Source organism: Tasmannia lanceolata, unplaced genomic scaffold (genome assembly GCF_043159265.1).
Source record: "Tasmannia lanceolata isolate RefF3 unplaced genomic scaffold, GAP_Taslan_0.1 ptg000023l, whole genome shotgun sequence".
Lineage (NCBI taxonomy): Eukaryota > Viridiplantae > Streptophyta > Magnoliopsida > Canellales > Winteraceae > Tasmannia > Tasmannia lanceolata.
This window is the reverse complement of record NW_027518700.1, coordinates 4,591,436-4,607,993: the sequence shown is the minus strand read 5'-3', so window position 1 is coordinate 4,607,993 and position 16,558 is coordinate 4,591,436. Positions and strand designations below refer to the sequence as shown.

Genomic DNA, 16,558 nt, shown 5'->3' with positions numbered 1-16,558 from the left:
TTTATGGTTGCCAGCTTAGGATCTTGTCTTGGCTTAGCAAATAAAGGGTCAGGATCATGTTAATGTGACGTGAACCCTATATACAATATTAAAGCTGCTCATACTGAGGGTGTTTGGATCTAGGGAAAAAAAGGTCCATGAAAAAAAGAATTCTAAGGGGCTCGTTTGGCTAGCATGAATTTTTTTTCCTTGTTTTTAGCCACTTCTGTGCCCTGTCAAGTCTCTCCTTCTCCCACCCGCATTACCCCCTTCTCATGGCGACAGGAAAACTCTTAAGAACTAGTAGAGTTAGAAATTTTTCTTGAAAATAGGGAATATTTTTAAGTTTGGAAAAACATTTTAACGGAAAATGAATTTACCAAGCACTTGAAAAATCATTTTTCATAAAAAATAATTCCAATAAAAATTTTCCATACGTCCAAACAGCCCCCTATATATAATCATCAAAGCCAAAGAGAGAACCCTCCTTCCAGGCATGATTCAAGGGCTCCAAAAACACATGGAGCACAAGAAAGGGAACCATAAAATTTAACATTCAAAAGATGATGAAAATACACTATTTTCCCTTTTTTTCCTTACCTAGGTGGGTACAACCCCAGTAGAATGGGGCAACAGTTGCAAGAGAAACAACCCAAAAACTATACAAAACATTAGAAACTGGATAAAAGAGAGCAAGGTCAGTTTACAGACACTGTTCTGCATCTTCAAAACCTCTTCAGTTCTTAATAGCTCTTTACTACGAGTCTCCAATTCCTCTGCTTGTCTCTTCAACAAGGTAGCCTTGTTTTCAGTGTCCCTAAGCTTAAGCACCATCCTTGCTTGGTCCTCAACAAGAGATTTCTGTTCTTCAAAACGAGTGATCTGATTCTCAGCCTCAACTTTCAACTTTCGGGTTGTTCTTGTCATCATCAGATACTCAATTTCAGCTTCTATCTTCTTCTTGAATAGATCCTCAAGTTCAATCTCCACTACTTTGCTTGTGTCCTTTAGTAGATTGTTTTTGGTTTCCTTTTTTGGCAACTGGGTTCCATTCAAAATGGATTCAAGCTCGAGCGCCTTAGATTCCTTGGCCTTGAGAGTTATCGATGTCTCTTCCAATAAGTGCTCCAAAAGACTTACCTCCTGGCTAAGGTCAGTTAATTGGGCTTCCATGGGAGAGAAGCTACTTCCTTCGGTCTCTTCGAAATGTTCCAGCTTAGATGACTTGGGTTCATGAACCCTTGTTTGAACATCAAACTCGCCAGACGAACGAAGACCATGCATGGAGTCGTCTCGTTGTGAAATTACTTCCTTCCCAATCTCCCCAAATTTTTGAATTTCTACAAATAGACATGAAATCCAATTCAGATAGAAAACTTTGAATCAAAGGACATGTAACTTCAACATTGTATACCAACTTTTGTTACTCTAATCATTCACCTTTCACTGATATGGTTAGGTTTTGAAGATATCATTCAAACTGTTGAATAGATGCACTTGAAACTTCAATACAGTGACCTGAATATTATTATTATTTTTTGATAGGTAAACTGGGATTGAACCCCCGACCTCATAATCAAAGAAGACAGCCTTAACCAATGAGCTAGAGGCCCAACCCCGTGATCTAAACATTTTTTTTTCTGAAAAGATAGACAATTTTTATCAAAACACGGTGATCTAAAGTCTAAACTAAATATATACTGTTGTCTTAACTACAAGACTCAGATGTGTGCATTTTTGTCGTGATAAATAAACTATCATATAATTTCAAAAACAAATTCTTATAACAGCACATGCAACATAATCATCAAGCCTCTACACAACTTCCAGCAATTTATCTAGTGTGAAACTTGGTAGAGATTCGGCATAATGATTTCGTCCAGTTTCCATGAATTACAATATCAATTTCGGAAAGTGAATTCTAAAGAATAATGAAGTTACACACCCAGCGCTTAGATCCCCGATTTATTTCTCCGAACAACAGAGATTTGTAGAATTTCTGACTTGGAAAAGTGTGGGACTTGTCTCTGCATTCTAAACTGCCTAATTTAGACACAGACATGTGTCAGTGCCAAACCTGGATTTGACGGTTGCAACTGGGCCACATTTAATCATGACATCAAAAAATAGGTAGTCCCCGTAGCTGTAATTCTGGATATTATCCACTCAATAAAATTTTCGTAGATTCTACTATCATCATGCATTCATGCATGATTTACCTTAATTTAGCTCTTTTGTGTGACAACCATGCAATGTAAACCTAAACCAAAGATGCTAGCGATGCATTCGAAACCTCACATGTGATGTATCTTGAGCATATTTTAGTAGGCTATCACTTAGAAGCCAAAAGGCCAAGGGGAGCAAAATGGAAGACATGACAGTTATAAATAGGTTCAGGGTTGGGAGTGGTCGGTTGAATGTCGGGAGTGGTCTATTGAACACCTATAAGGGGGTTCATTGGGATGCTCTGCTAGCACACTCAAGATCATTAAATGTAGGGATGCATATGAACAAGTTTCCATATAATTTTCAATCGGCCTCTGTTAGTTTTCTACAAATGCAATAAAAAAGTGAGGTGCCAAACATAAAGACTGCACCTGTTTTTAAGTGTTTGCCAACCTGAAGCTAAAACAGCAACGATCAACCCGAATACCAAGCAAATTCAATAAATTCATGCCATATTTTAGTTATTTCCTTAGCTCCAGCTCATGGCAAGGTGTAGCCAGGTTATGCATATCCAGTCTTCACAGGACAAACATGATTCCCTATCAATTTATTTCTGCATTAGGTCAGTTTACTGTTTATTAATCATTCTAAAAGGACTGCAAAGCTAAGCAATTATTCTATAATGCTTCAATTTGTTTGCAAACTTTTAATTCGATAATAGATGATTAATACTATCGTGATGGATCTGATCATTCCGATGATTTTAACACCAACATCCCACATTACTCACCAAATATAAAAGGCAACGCCAAACCAAAACAAAGAATGCCACTTATATATAGATAGGAAAAATAGGATGAGAGAAACTGAGCAAAAAAAAAAACACCCTATGTAGCAGAAAAGAGAAAAGAGAGGGCGTTGTTAAATTACCTTTTTCAAGTGCTTCCTGTGTAGCCTGAAGAAAAGCAACTGACTCGAGCAAAGGATCCCGATCCATATTTGGCTCATCGTTCTCGTCGTCTTCTTTCTTCTCATCCTCTGCCACGTCAGCAGCCAGATTGTCTCTCGAAATGTCCTCAGCTTCTTCCTCATTATCTTTGTAACAGGCCGCTCGAACTTCCATACTAGATTGTGGCTCACTCAACTGTACTTCATCGCTATTCTCTCCATCATAATTCAAAGACCTCTCACTCTGCCTTCCATTACTAACTGCAGGAAATCGACCCACCTGTGTAGCGATGGCATTAGAACTTCTCAAGTCAGATTCAACACTAGAATATGAGTTATCGTTTTCATTTTTTACGCTTTCACCTCTCAGCTTCTTACTGGTTTCAACCTTTCCTTTTCCATGTTGAGCTCTATGAATGGCATTACCCAAGCTCTTGCCACTAAAATTCTTCCCCTTGTTTTTCTCTTTCACAAATCCAATACCTACATGAACTTCCATCTTAGATTTTGGAACACTTGCAGCTGTCGATGATTTGCTATTTTGGTCCTCGCTGTTCTCAGAATCAGTCCCTAAGGCAAACACAGATTCAGAATCTGAGACCCCAACTGGCAAATTGGAAAATGCTACATTTTTCACTGCGGAATCCACAGATGCAACTGAACCCTCACTCTTTTGTTTGTGACCACTAGACAAATCTCGGGCTTTCACAGCCTCTGCATTAGACAACCCACGTTTTAGTACTCGATTAAGATCTGCCCCATTACAACCATCCTTAGTATGATCTCTCCTTACCCTCCTCCACTTCCTCAACCCATACCCTTTCAATCTTGGAGTCCCTTCAGAGTCTCTTGAAGGAGACCCAATTGACTTCACCGGCGTTTCTACTGCATTCACAACGTCAATGCCTTTCCCATTAGATTGTATGGCACTTGTGTTTCTCCCATGCTCTCCCCTACGCAAATCCCCAATCTTATCAGCAAAAGAGCCATTAAACCTTAACTTAATTTCATCCAAACATGCTTCTCCTAAAGGAGATCCAACTTCCTCCGATCGCATTATAACTTCTTTCTTGATTTCGATCCTTTCCTCATTTGTTTCTAAAGAGGTTTCAAACATGTGTTTTTTGAGCCCTAAATCCCCAATCTCTTCAACACAGGATCCATTAATCCCTAACTTCTCGTCATTAAGATTTGACAATTTTTCCACAGTTTCAATCTCTACATGTTCAACAGAAACCAAATCCCCAAATTCATTATCACAAGGCCTACTAACCCCTAACTCAATTTCATAAAAACAAGTACCTATTTCTAGGGTTTCTCCCTTTTGTTCCTCCTCAGACCTAGATCTCAAGGACCCATCTCCTAAATCCATGGTTAAAACTAACCCAAGCTCCTAATTTTACCAAAATCGAAAAAAAAAAAAAAAAAAACTAACTACTCCTTTTTGCTAAATTCAGATAGAAAATGGAAAATTTAAACTACAGTATTGAAATTGAGATCAAAATTCAGTTTCTATTCAATGAATTTTTCATTGATTGATATTCAATAGCAAGTAGCAGATCTAAGAAGAAAAATTCTAACAGGAATTTCTTTACCTTTTCCATGGAAAATGGGCTTGTTTGAGGGAATGACCAGGAGCAGTAAACCCTAGGAATTTGCTGGATTTTCAGCTTTAAACCCGAAAAGAATTGAATTCGTTTGACACGTGGAAAGATGTATCTGTTGAAGAAGGTCGTGGAACATGATCCCAGGTATGCGTATTTTATGAAAAAATGTAGTGTGGGACCCATCTAATTCGAAGATCCAAACCATTCATTTTGATCGACTTAACTTAAGTATATTGTTGGTAATGATTTTTGGGGGTCCGGCTTATTTAAGTTGGGGAGATTGAAATGAGTGGTTAGGATCTTCAAGCTATGTGGGCCCGTATTACCTTTTGAAAAATACACACAAGCAAGCAAAGACCTCATCTCGACCTTAGTGGTAAACTGCCGAATTTCTTTATTAATCGTCCATTTGTGAGCCAACGGTCGGATTGTTATAACTTCAAGTCCTCCAATAAGTTTATGAGGTTTTGATCATGTCATCTTAGCAAATGAAGGGTCAGGATCTTTCTAATGTCTTGTGATCCCTTTATATAGTATAGAGGCTTCTTATACTCTCGTTAAACGACAGAAATGCCCTTGATTTAACTTAGTATTGAATTTGGACTAGGGGTGTAAACGAGCCGAGCCGAGCTTGGCCAGGCTCGGCTCGGCTCGTTAAGCTCACAAGTGAAGCTCGGCTCGGCTCGGGCTCGGGCTCGGCTCAGTCAGGCTCGCGAGCCTTACCGAGCTCGGGTTATATTATGTTCACACCCCTCATCTTCCCTGGACAGCCCTCCTAGTGTAATTTGACTACTTTTTTTACACTATAGGGGGTGGTCCTAGTAACAAATGGGGTTCCAAAAATGAAGTGACATATTTTGCCCCCCCTTTTCACTCCATGGACAACCCTTTTAATGGATATATTAATATATAATATATATATTTAAATATATTAAATTCTTAACGAGCCGAGCCGAGCCGAGCCTGGCCTAACTCGGGCTCGGCTCATTAAGGATTCAAGCCGAGCTCGAGCCGAGCTTTTTTCGAGCCTAGCTCGAGCGAGCTTCCGAGCCCGAGCCAAAATTGACACCCTTAATTTGGACGTACTTGGAAGGTGCCAATGGACCCAAGTGGTGAGATAGAACCAAAGAGTCCGAATCGAGAGGCGAAAGTTAATGTGTGAAAATATCCTTCGTAGTGTAAATGAATAAGATATGAGCAATGATAGATGCAAGGGAGCCCTTGCATAAAGAGCGGAAAAGGGCTATTCATTGGATCCATGTCATTTTCAATTACATTTTAAAATCGGTTGAAAAAAAAATCACTTCCATTTGATGACGTGGATCCAATCACGAGCCCTTCTGCGGCTCTTTAGACAAGGGCTCCCTTCTATCTATCATTCCTCATAAGATATTTATGAAGGATATTTTCATCTTATAAATTATGGGGAAGTGATATATTCGCCCGCTTTCTTAATTGGGACAGCCCCCTCTTGCGTTAAAGGGTACTCATAAATACACTAAATGGAGCTGTCAGGGGCCAATATATCATTTCCAAAATTTCAATACAAAATCATTCCCCCAAGGGTAGTCATAAATACAATGGTGGGAACCACAATGCCATCGTGGGCGCGTTTTGAATATTGGGAATTGATTATGGAGTCCAAAGCTGATTAATTGGACTAAAAACTAATGCCCAATTCGTTTCAGATTGTGGCAGCCAATTGTGAACCCCAAACCAATTATTGGACTCAAAACTAAACATAATTATGGGTCCACTAATCGGCTTGGGGCTGAGAAATTGGTTATCACAATCTGAAACGAACAAGGCATAAACATAAATTCTAGAACAGTGAAGGACCGCAATTGGTTGAGGCTTTGTATCTCAACCTAGCCGTTGCAGGTAATCCTCTGCACCCCCAACGCCACAACCCACCACACACACACAATAAGAAGAAGGAAAAGGAAAAAAAAGAGTTCTGGACTCAATGGATTCTCAAAATCCAAAACAAAAAGGTCTAATGTGGTTCATGTGCTTTTTTATTGAACCATCACCAATATTCATATTTTAGAAGTAGACTACCACAATTAGTTCGAAAGCAGAATTACTAATCAGTTGGGTGCAGCCCAAAAGTACAGCAGGGCCCACACCAGTGGATGATCTAAACCATTCTTTTAATCCCCGCCGTAGATAGGTTGTTTAAAAAAAAAAAAAAAGGATCCATAGAATGACTTTAAAAGCCCGAATTTTGGAAGGCAATCTGTAGAGAACAAAATATCGAAGGACCAAGATCATCTTATGGCCCTATTTTGGACCAAAAAAATGAATGCCTTAGATCAATCTATTCATTGGGACCCTACTGTACTTTTCTGGGCTGCACGAGGGTTGTAGTATAGTGGCCAAAACCTGCCACCAAGAACATTGGCCAGTCTACCACCGGCGAACACATGGAAACATCCAAAATCCTGCACAAAATGAGATGGAGAAAATATATACTAACAAACCACAACCATCAAGACAATAATATACATAGTTCACCACAATGGATTACTCCACGGATAAGGCAACACACAATCCACTATTTAGAACCAAAATTGGAAAATGCTACCTCATACCGGTAAAAGCTACCAATAAAACCCTTCTCTCCAACATTGTATTAAAAGTGGCGTGTTTTATTAGTTGCACTCAGTCACCTTGTCTTTCTTTTTGAATTGGCTCTAGAGAACTTTTTGGGAATTGCAATAAACTTGATGGTCAGTTAAATAATAAAAGGAATAAAAAATTATAGTCAACTGTCAAGGTTATTGCAATTCCCAAAAGGTTTTCTTAAGCTAATTAAAAAAGAAAAGACAAGGTGAGTTAATGCAATTATGAAAACATGGCAGTGCCGATATCAGTGGCCCTAAAACTGGCTTTGCTTTTTACTATTTAACAAGCTGCAAAGCTATTACATTTTGGATCAATTACTGTTGCATGCTGGAGAGTTGAAAAAATGACAAGAAAATGTTGAGTTTTGAAAAAACACTAACAAATGCTACTTTATTAAAAAAGAACTTTTTAGGACGAAAATACCCCTAACCTTATTTTATCTTTCTCTTAGTTTTTACACTTTATCTTTCCGGTGATAGAAGCCTTCTTCTCCGGCGGTAAAAGCCTTCTTCTCCGGCGAAACATCTCCATTTCTCCGGCATATGCTTATTTGTCTTGAGAGGTTAGAAGGAGTTCTCTAGAGACGCCCCTTTCTCATTTTCTTTTTCTTCCTCCAAATATCCAAAATCTCATTATCTTTGTAAGTATTTCCCCTTTTCTAGTGGCTGTAGCCAAAATCAGTTGACCAAAGAGCTTTCACTAGGCAAAAGGGTAGTGGAAGCCAAAATGGTACTGGAAGCAAAATGTAAGTTTGGCAAAAATGATAGTCGAAGCCCAAAAAATGCTAGTTGAAGCCAAAAAAAAGTTATTCCAAGCCAAAAATGATAGTCGAATCCAAAAAATGATAGTTGAAGCAAAAAAAAAAATGATAGTCGAAGTCAACAAATATTTCTCGAAGCTAAAATATATTAGTTAAAGGCGAAAAAAGTTCCAAATGTTACTGGAATTTAAAAGTTTTAGTCGCAGCCAAAAACATATTAGTCGAAGCAAAAAAACCAGTTATTCGAAGTCTAAAAAACTTTAGTCGAAGCGAAAAACACAACGGCGAATGTTACAGGAAACACATTTTTCACGTCGACCAAGTAATTTTTGGCTTCGACCAAGTAAATTTTGGCTTCGAATATCCTGTTTTGGCTTCAAGTACTTGTTTTTGCGTTGGGAAGAAGAGGGGGAGATCTCTGAAAATAAAATGTCCATTGGATAGTACGAAAATGATGAACATATGACTTTGCCATAGCATCTCTTTTACAAGTTTAGAAGTTAAGAGAGGTAGTGGAGTTTTCCATTAGCCATAGTAACACAACAAAAAATTATCAAATGTGGTTTCTCAACATGGCCATAATCCAATTTCTCCTTCTCATCTTACCATTCTATTTTATTCCTCTGCTCATATGACGATATAAACACTGATAGATCGGTGCTATTGGCTTTCAAGAAAGGCATAGTTGTTGATCCTCAGAATCCCTCAGGACAAAGGAGCATCTGCTGCCAGAGAAATGAGATTTTTCGCCGGAGAAGAAGGCTTCTATCGCCGGAAAATCTCGTCGTTTCACACAAAATGCGTCGGAGTAAAACCTAGAAATGAAAAAGTGTAAAACCTGCAAGTAAAAGAGTAAAATGGTAAAACCAAGAAAAGAAGAGAAAGATTAAAGTAAGTTGAGGGGTATTTTCGTCCCTAGCAACATTTCTTTTAATAAAGTAGCATTTGTTAGTGTTTTTTCAAAACTCAACATTTTCTCGTCATTTTTTCAACTCTCCAGCATGCAACAGTAATTGATCCTTACATTTTCCAAAAGGAAAATGATGTATTTGCGCCCTTTTTTTTTCACTTGGGACAACCCCCTCTGGTGTAAAAGGTAGTCATAGACAAGGTTTTAAATTTCGGTTTGGGAATGTGTTTCGGTACTTACCGAAACCGAAATTTCAGATGAAATCTCTTAACGCATATTTTATCTCATCCATAAATTTCGCCCGGAATTCCCAAAATTTTGGCTGAAATTTTGGGATAATATTTAATAAGTATCTAGAATGGGTGAAATCCCTTAAATTTCGTTGACCGAAATTTCAAAATTTCGATCGAAATTAAGTAACGTTTCTAGTTTAACGCATTTCGATTTTGATCTCCACCGAAACCCGGAATTTCGGACTCGAATTTCGGTCGAAATTTAAAACCTTGGTCTTAAACATTGTTGTTAAAATCATACAATTTAGCAAATCGAATCGATGGTTGAATGGTTCAAATCGAAAGGAAGAATCGTTTTCCATAAAAGCTGCACGATTCAAACAATATTTACAATACTTAGTGCAATTTTTTCGATTTTTTTGTTCACTTATTTTTCTGTGGTGGACCCTTTACGATTAGAAATAAATCGTATATATACCCTCCCCTCTAACTTATAACCTAAATACAAGTAAAGAAAACCCTAAATTATTCAGGAGAGAACAGCAACCTCATATGATTTAAATGAATAAGACAATCTTCTACGCGGTGGTCGTTCTCTCCTTGAACTGGCTTTCTGAGAAATTGCCTAGCAAGTCTCCTATATGTATCTACTTTAATTGAAAATAGAGAAGGAGTAATGAATGAAACTGATATTTACACCCCTTACTTTTATTGATAACCCTGTCTTTACAGCCTACGAAGGTCATGGGCAACTTCAGACTTTCTTCCAGGAAACCTACAAAGAGAGAGCTTTTCATTCGAATTTCAAAGTCTACCAAAGACAGAGTTGAGTACCAGAGAGACACTTGCAATGTAAAGCTTCCCTTTATAGACTTACAGACTTGGTTCAATGCTTTTGTTCAGAAAAAAGCTTTCCAACCATTTACTTAGCTGACTTTTAAACCTTTAATTGCCTCTGAAAAGTAGATTGCAATAAACAATTAACTTTTCTATTGAGACTAATCTAAGTTTTAGCTTATAAAAATCAAGTTTGATGTTGTAAAATCCAGGATTTTACTAATGGCCCAAAGACCCCCCTATCCTTTCACTAGTGAATTGGTGTTAACCTTGGCGAACCTCTCACCCTTTGGTCCTAACCGCATCATAGATGGGTTCGAGATCACCTTTGAAAAAAGGGCATTTTCGTCATGAAAGAGATGTCGAGGGTAGTTTAGTCAGATAAGAGAGGTTAGAATGGGCCTTCACTGTTTTAATGGAGAGCCACAGCGGCAGAGAAGTCTGTGGTCAAATAGCCAAACCATCAACGTACCTCTTCTGTAACTCCTCAGTCCTCACTTCAACAATTCACATCTCTTTCAGTGCCCAAAAAATACACAAAAGGAATAGGGCGACGATAAATTCGCACCACGTGTAGGATAATTCGCACCCTTGAACGTGACTTGACGCCAAAAAGAGGCTAAAATCTTCCACATACCCTCCTTTCCAGTGGTGCGAATTATCCAACAGAGGGTGTGAATTTATCATGACTCAAAAAAGTAAAAAGAAGCATCTAACAAAAAATCAGAAAAAAACAGTAAAATAGGAAAACAGAAAAAAGTAGCATCTACACAAAAGGGTCCAAAAAAGAGGGCACGGGCCCACCTCACATGGATCTTTCCCTCACGCCTCTGAACCAACAACTGTTCTATAATAACTTAATTGGAGAAAAATAACTAAAATAAAGGAAATGATAAGGTCATGCGCGTCTGATTTTAACAAGATTTTGTCCATATCCTTCCACTCAGATCCCTCTCACATGCTACCCCATGAGAATGTCTCAGTTGCAGGACCCACAAATGACAGCTATTCTCAGGATTTGGATCATAAGAAATTGAAAAAATATTATTCATCCAAGAACCCAAAAACCCAAACAAGAAATTCATAGTTGGATGATTACCTAGTTTGTTAGGTTTAAGAGATTTGGATTATGTTTTCCTGACTTCTTCCTTATCTCTCAATCATTATCTTATTATGCTTACTTGTTTATTTATCATAAGTGCTTTATGTAAGCACATACTATTGCTAATGAAAACTAGTCTAGACTAATCGAAAATCTTCAAAAATTAACCCAACCAATGACAATGAAGAATAAGCAGATGACCAAGAAAATTTGTTTTTTGAAATTTTTATTTCCTGCTCTGATGGTTTTACCCAAGCTACTCACACCCCAATCACAAGAAAATAGTAAAAAAAGGCCTATAATTAACCCCAACACCACATACTCACAAGAAGAAGAAATGTCATATTTCAGTTAGATTTTTTAACCCAGCTTTGCTATTGCTTGATTGGGCTATATTCATCAACAAATGAGTCAGTAATCCTAATACAATGAATGAAAAATAACAGAGAGAAAATTATCTAACTCTTCCAAGCATAAACTCAAATCAACTCAATTAAGCCTTCGTCCCAAACTAGTTGGGGTCGGCTAATGAATCCTTTAGAAAATTTTCATGAAGAAGGTGAAAGGATCTACCCGGCTCTCTTCCAAGCATAAACCAACAGAGAAAACCCAGCCGATTTCTGCATCTCGCTCTCCTCCATACTCGCCCACTCCATTACCGAAGAGCTGCAACTAGATGAGGCCGAAGAAGATGACGATGACGAGCTCGTCTTCATCAAGCTCTTCTTCATCTTCTTCATTTCCGACTCTAACCCAACTGGCTGCCACAAAACCAAACCCTTTTGCTGAAAATCGCAATCTGATTTCTCTTCTTCTAATACCTTCTCATCAAATCTGAACATGAAAACGGCATGGCCATCAATGGCATCGTCGAATAGCCAGTTATAAACATCCCAAGACACCTGTTGAAATATAAATAATTAAATAACACATCTTTAATAACTTAAGCATTTGGAGTGATTGGTTGTTTCACATGGTATCAAAGCTATTGACTCTGATAATTCTTTGACACTAAAAATCCATTTTGTACATGGTTTATATGCCACTAGAGTGTTGAAGCATAAAGTAAAAATAATTGAGTTCAAAATCCAATAATTCCTTTGATATTAAAAACCCTAGTGTTCATAGGGTCTAAGAAGAGTTTTGCCTCAAAAATCTCAAAACATTCTCAAAATATGTGTGTAAAATTATGTTTCCAATGCACCTCACCAGTTAGCAAAAACCCATAATTAAACAACACCTCTAAATAATCAAATAACATAAGTAAATGATTGTTTCACAATACCTGAATCGGAACTCCATCCACCTCGATCTTCTCATTCCCTCTAAACTTCCACCTCAATCGCTTCACCTGCAAAACCCTCTTCCGATCAACACTGAACGAGAGCTTCGGCTCGTCCCCGCCGGAGCTCCGGCAATCAATCGATATGTCATGATTCTCACCCCCAAATCGAACCTTAGTCGTATAACACTTGTTTCCAAACACATGTTCTCTCCTCAAAACAAGAACTGAATTCTTCAAACCCATCTTAGCTCTAGTCTTAGCATAAGCCTTGTCATGAGAATCCCCCAGAAGGATTGTCATTTGTCCGTCAACAACAACGGCAATATAAAAGCCGGAATCGGGTTCCGGGCCGGAGAGGAATTTGGCACGTGTGAGATCCCAATAGAATTCGATTTGGGTGTTTGTATTTTGTACGTGGAAGATTTTGGAACCTTGTTTTTTCCAAAAAAGCCATGGGTTTAGATAGAGGTGGAATGAAGGAATAGAGTGATCGAAATTAAATTGAATGTTAAGGGAATGGCCTATGATATTTTGGGACCAGGTTAGGGCTACGAGGCCAAGGGGTGTGTTGTAGAAACACGTGGTGAGATTTGGGGTGACTGAGGAGGAGGAGGAGGTTTGGAGATGATCGGAGGTGGTGACTCTGAAACAAGAGGGGAAAGAATCTGACATTTTCTTCTCTACTTTTTGATCGAATTTGGGTTTTGGGGTTTTTGAGGGAGACTTGAGGAGGGGTTTTAAGAGGGAGGTGGGGTTTCAGGGTTGGGTTGTTGGGTGAAGGAGCGGAGACAAAGGTGAGTTGGAAAGGGATTGGGTGTGGAAAGGAAAGATAAAGAGCGATAAATCGACCCCCAAATATCTTAAATCAACCCCCTGTCTTTATCTCTCCACTGGGTTAGAGAGAGAGAGAGAGAGAGAGAGAGGAGAGAGAGATAGACACATAGGGGTCGATTTAAGATATATTGGGGTCGATATATCATTCCCCGACTTTTGTTTTCTGGGTCATTTAGCCTGAGGAGGATACAGCTATAGCTCATTTCATCTGTTGCCTTTTCTGCTCACTTTTCTTTTCAGATAAGGCCCCGTTTAGATTGCAGGAATTTTTTGGAAATTTTGGAGAAGAAAAATATTTCTAAATGGAACCATGGAACTAGGGGTGTAAATGAGCCGAGCTGAGCCTGGCCAGGCTAGGCTAGGCTCGGCTCGGCTCGGCTTGGTCAAGCTCGGCCAGGCTCGCGAGCAGCTCGCAAGCTTTATCGAGCTATGGTTATGTGAAGTTCACACCCCTCATCTTTCCTAGACAACCCTATCTAGTGTAATTTGACTACTCTTTTTACACTACGGGAGGTGTTCCAAGTAACAAATGGGGTTCCAAAAAAGAAGTTACATATTTTGCCTCCCCCTTTCACTCCCTGGACAACCCTTTTAGTGTATATATTCATATATAATATATATTTAAATATATTAAATTCTTAACCAGCCGAGCCGAGCTCGGGCTCGGTTCGTTAAGCTTAACGAGCCTGGCCAGCTCGCTCGGCTCGTTAAGGATTCGAGCCGAGCTTTTTCCGAGCCGAGCTCGAGCGAGCTTCCGAGCCCGAGCCAAAATTGACACCCTTACATGGAACCATGTTAGTGCCCGTATTAGTAGCCTAGATTTATAATGATATCACTCTAAATAAGCCATAACCCATATCATTGATTAATTTTCCTTTAAAATTGTGGGGAAAAATTTACCTGGAAAAAAAGTTCCACAGGAAAAATATTTTTCTGCAATCCAAATAGGGCTTTGGGGAAAGAGAAATTCAAACTAATTATACAGTGTTTGGCTTGGTCAGCAAGGGAAGAAAAATCAAACTAGTTCTACATTGTTTGGTTTTGGTCAGCAGAAAACGGGGTTTTTGTTTGGTAATGCGAGGGGGGCTCAAATGGACGGTTTGGAAAGGTAGAATCAACTGTTTAAATTCAAATGTTGGTTCATTTGAGGGTTATGATAGTCTAATGGTGGCATGTTGGTATTGTTAATAGTGGCCCCATGGTTGCAGTTAAAATGGAAATTGCTATTTGATTTGAATGTACACTTCGAAAAAGGAAGACATGATAGGAAACCTAGTCTTTATGCGCTCATGGTGCATATTTAACTCTCGACTCTTAGCACTTGACCACTCTCTTCAACTATCTTCTCTTGACGTATCGGTTGCCATTTGCTACACTATTGCCCGCGGATGGGAGCAATCCCCAGTAAACCATGCGCATCTGGTAAGCCCGGGGGATTTGAACTCGCTTCAATGGGAGCATACTCATGGCTTTAAGCAAAAGAGAAGAGATTTTGTAACCCTAATAATTGACACAGTAAAACTCTCTTCGCTCGTGGATGTAAGTATACCGTCGAAAATGTTTGTTGTCAAAAGATCGTGACCATTGAACTTTTAAAGCCCATAGGCGAAACGAAGAGAAGAGATTTTGTAACCCTAATAATTGACACATTAAAACTCTCTTCGCTCGTGGATGTAAGTATACCGTGGAAAATGTTCGTTGTCAAAAGATCATGACCATTGAAATTTTAAAGCCCATACACGAAACGAAGTGAAAACTCTTTCCATGGAACTTGGTTACTTAAGTAATTTTGATGAAATTATCAGTAGCAAAGCCTCAGCGCAACAGTAAGGTTGCTCCTTGCTCCATTGTGACCTGGTGGTCACGGGTTCGAGTCAAGGAAACAGCCTCATGCACTGGGCTGCTTTCACGAAATTTCGGGAGATTTGTATTTCGTCTGAAATTTATGGCATCTAAATAGGTGGTTGAAATTTTGACGAAATTGTAACGGAATTTTTGAAATCTCAACCGAAATTTCATCCAAAATTTCGGAATGGTCGAGATTTGAGGATATTCAATTGTCACAGAAACCGTTTTGGGGGGTGGCGGGGTGGGACTTGGAACTTGGGACTTTGGGAGTCACATACTCACATCTGAACATTTTTGAGAGAGAGTATCGAATCTTTGTGTCACATTAGAAACTAGAAACCAGAATAGAGAAAACTAATAGAAACCAGAATTTCCGGAAAAAAATAGGGAAAACTACTACAATTCCGAAATTAACTGGAGTTTCTTAAATTTTTTTTTGTAAAATATATTAATTTCCCAAAATTTCAGCCGAAATTACCCAGATCTCAATCGAAATTTCGGTCGAAATCTAATAGTTAATTTTATTTTAATTAGAGAATATGTTTCCCAAAATTTCGGTGCATATAATATTATTTTTTAATCAAATACGGTATTTCGGTCAAAATTTCGGTTTCGCTAGGGTCCGAAATGCATAACGAAAACGAAATTTAAAACCTTGCTTATCATATGGTCAGAATTTTTCGAGTTCTATAATTTTGGACCATATACATCCAATCAAGCCCACCAAATGAATGGCTTGGATCATCGAAGGATGTTGCTACACTTGATGAATAGAGAAAAGTACGGAATCGGGGTAGTAGTTTCGAGGAATTACGGATTTCGGGTACTTTTTAAAACAATCATCAAACACGGGCGATTCTTAAAAAACAGGTGGGAAAGAAACAGGTGGGAAAAAGACCCCAGTGCCCTTCTGACATTATCAGACCAAGAAGGAGTTCTCGGAGGTTGGCCCTTCATGATTCACCTTTCATTAATTTAGTATTTTCTTTATAGAGAAAATCCCCTTGTATTTAATGCATCTCACCCCATTTACATTGGCGCACTACACGAGGCTTCTTTTGGTTCATCTGAATATGTATTTGAACCGACAGAAGTTTGGTTCATTTGGATCTTGGCCGTTGGAAATAACTAGAGACAGAAGGATGCTTGACGCGTTTTAAAAAAACTTTTTGGAACGGTGGCACCTTTATTCACAGCTAGTTTGGTTTGGATTTGAAATTTCCCTTTGAACCCAAAGTCCTTTGGGTTCGTCTATATCTTGGCCGTCACCAATATGCATAGACGGTCCGATTCACGACACGTTGACATCAATATGGAACGATGGCGTCTTCTAATAATATTGCCATCTCTTTGTATGAGATTCCGCCGGAGTACCCATTATTTCCGCCGACATACCCTCTATTTCTGCCGGCGTACCCCTT

General features: G+C 38.8%; 2 protein-coding genes across 3 annotated transcripts; both read right to left on the bottom strand.

Annotated features, from left to right (window-relative positions):
* Nucleotides 1-502: 502 nt before the first annotated feature.
* Nucleotides 503-4,653, bottom strand: LOC143856395 (WPP domain-interacting protein 2-like). The gene is made up of 2 exons (XM_077366598.1): nt 3,076-4,653; nt 503-1,319 (listed from the first exon to the last, which is right to left on the bottom strand). Exons 1-2 carry the CDS (start codon nt 4,463-4,465, stop codon nt 580-582), a joined length of 2,130 nt encoding a protein of 709 aa, XP_077222713.1. The 5' UTR covers nt 4,466-4,653; the 3' UTR covers nt 503-579.
* Nucleotides 4,654-8,654: 4,001 nt separating this feature from the next.
* LOC143856243 (uncharacterized) lies at nt 8,655-13,336 on the bottom strand. Of its 2 annotated transcripts, none has more exons than XM_077366401.1 (3): nt 12,456-13,336; nt 11,744-12,072; nt 8,655-8,926 (listed from the first exon to the last, which is right to left on the bottom strand). In XM_077366401.1, the coding sequence occupies exons 1-3, from the start codon at nt 13,125-13,127 to the stop codon at nt 8,878-8,880; spliced, it is 1,050 nt and encodes a 349-aa protein (XP_077222516.1). In that variant the 5' UTR covers nt 13,128-13,336; the 3' UTR covers nt 8,655-8,877. The 2 variants fall into 2 exon arrangements, with proteins under 2 accessions (XP_077222516.1, XP_077222517.1); XM_077366402.1 differs by lacking the exon at nt 8,655-8,926 and adding an exon at nt 9,943-10,006.
* Between the last annotated feature and the right edge of the window lie 3,222 nt (nt 13,337-16,558).

Excerpts from the sequence above, each read along its gene's own strand:
- LOC143856395 (XM_077366598.1), bottom strand. The coding sequence starts at position 4,465 with ATGGATTTAGGAGATGGGTCCTTGAGATCTAGGTCTGAGGAGGAACAA. Across the intron at positions 1,320-3,075 it reads ACAGGAAGCACTTGAAAAAG|AAATTCAAAAATTTGGGGAG; the intron begins GTAATTTAACAA and ends GTCTATTTGTAG.
- LOC143856243 (XM_077366401.1), bottom strand. The coding sequence starts at position 13,127 with ATGTCAGATTCTTTCCCCTCTTGTTTCAGAGTCACCACCTCCGATCAT. Across the intron at positions 12,073-12,455 it reads TGGATGGAGTTCCGATTCAG|GTGTCTTGGGATGTTTATAA; the intron begins GTATTGTGAAAC and ends ATATTTCAACAG. Across the intron at positions 8,927-11,743 it reads TATGCTTGGAAGAGAGCCGG|GTTTTACACTTTTTCATTTC; the intron begins GTAGATCCTTTC and ends TTTTACTTGCAG.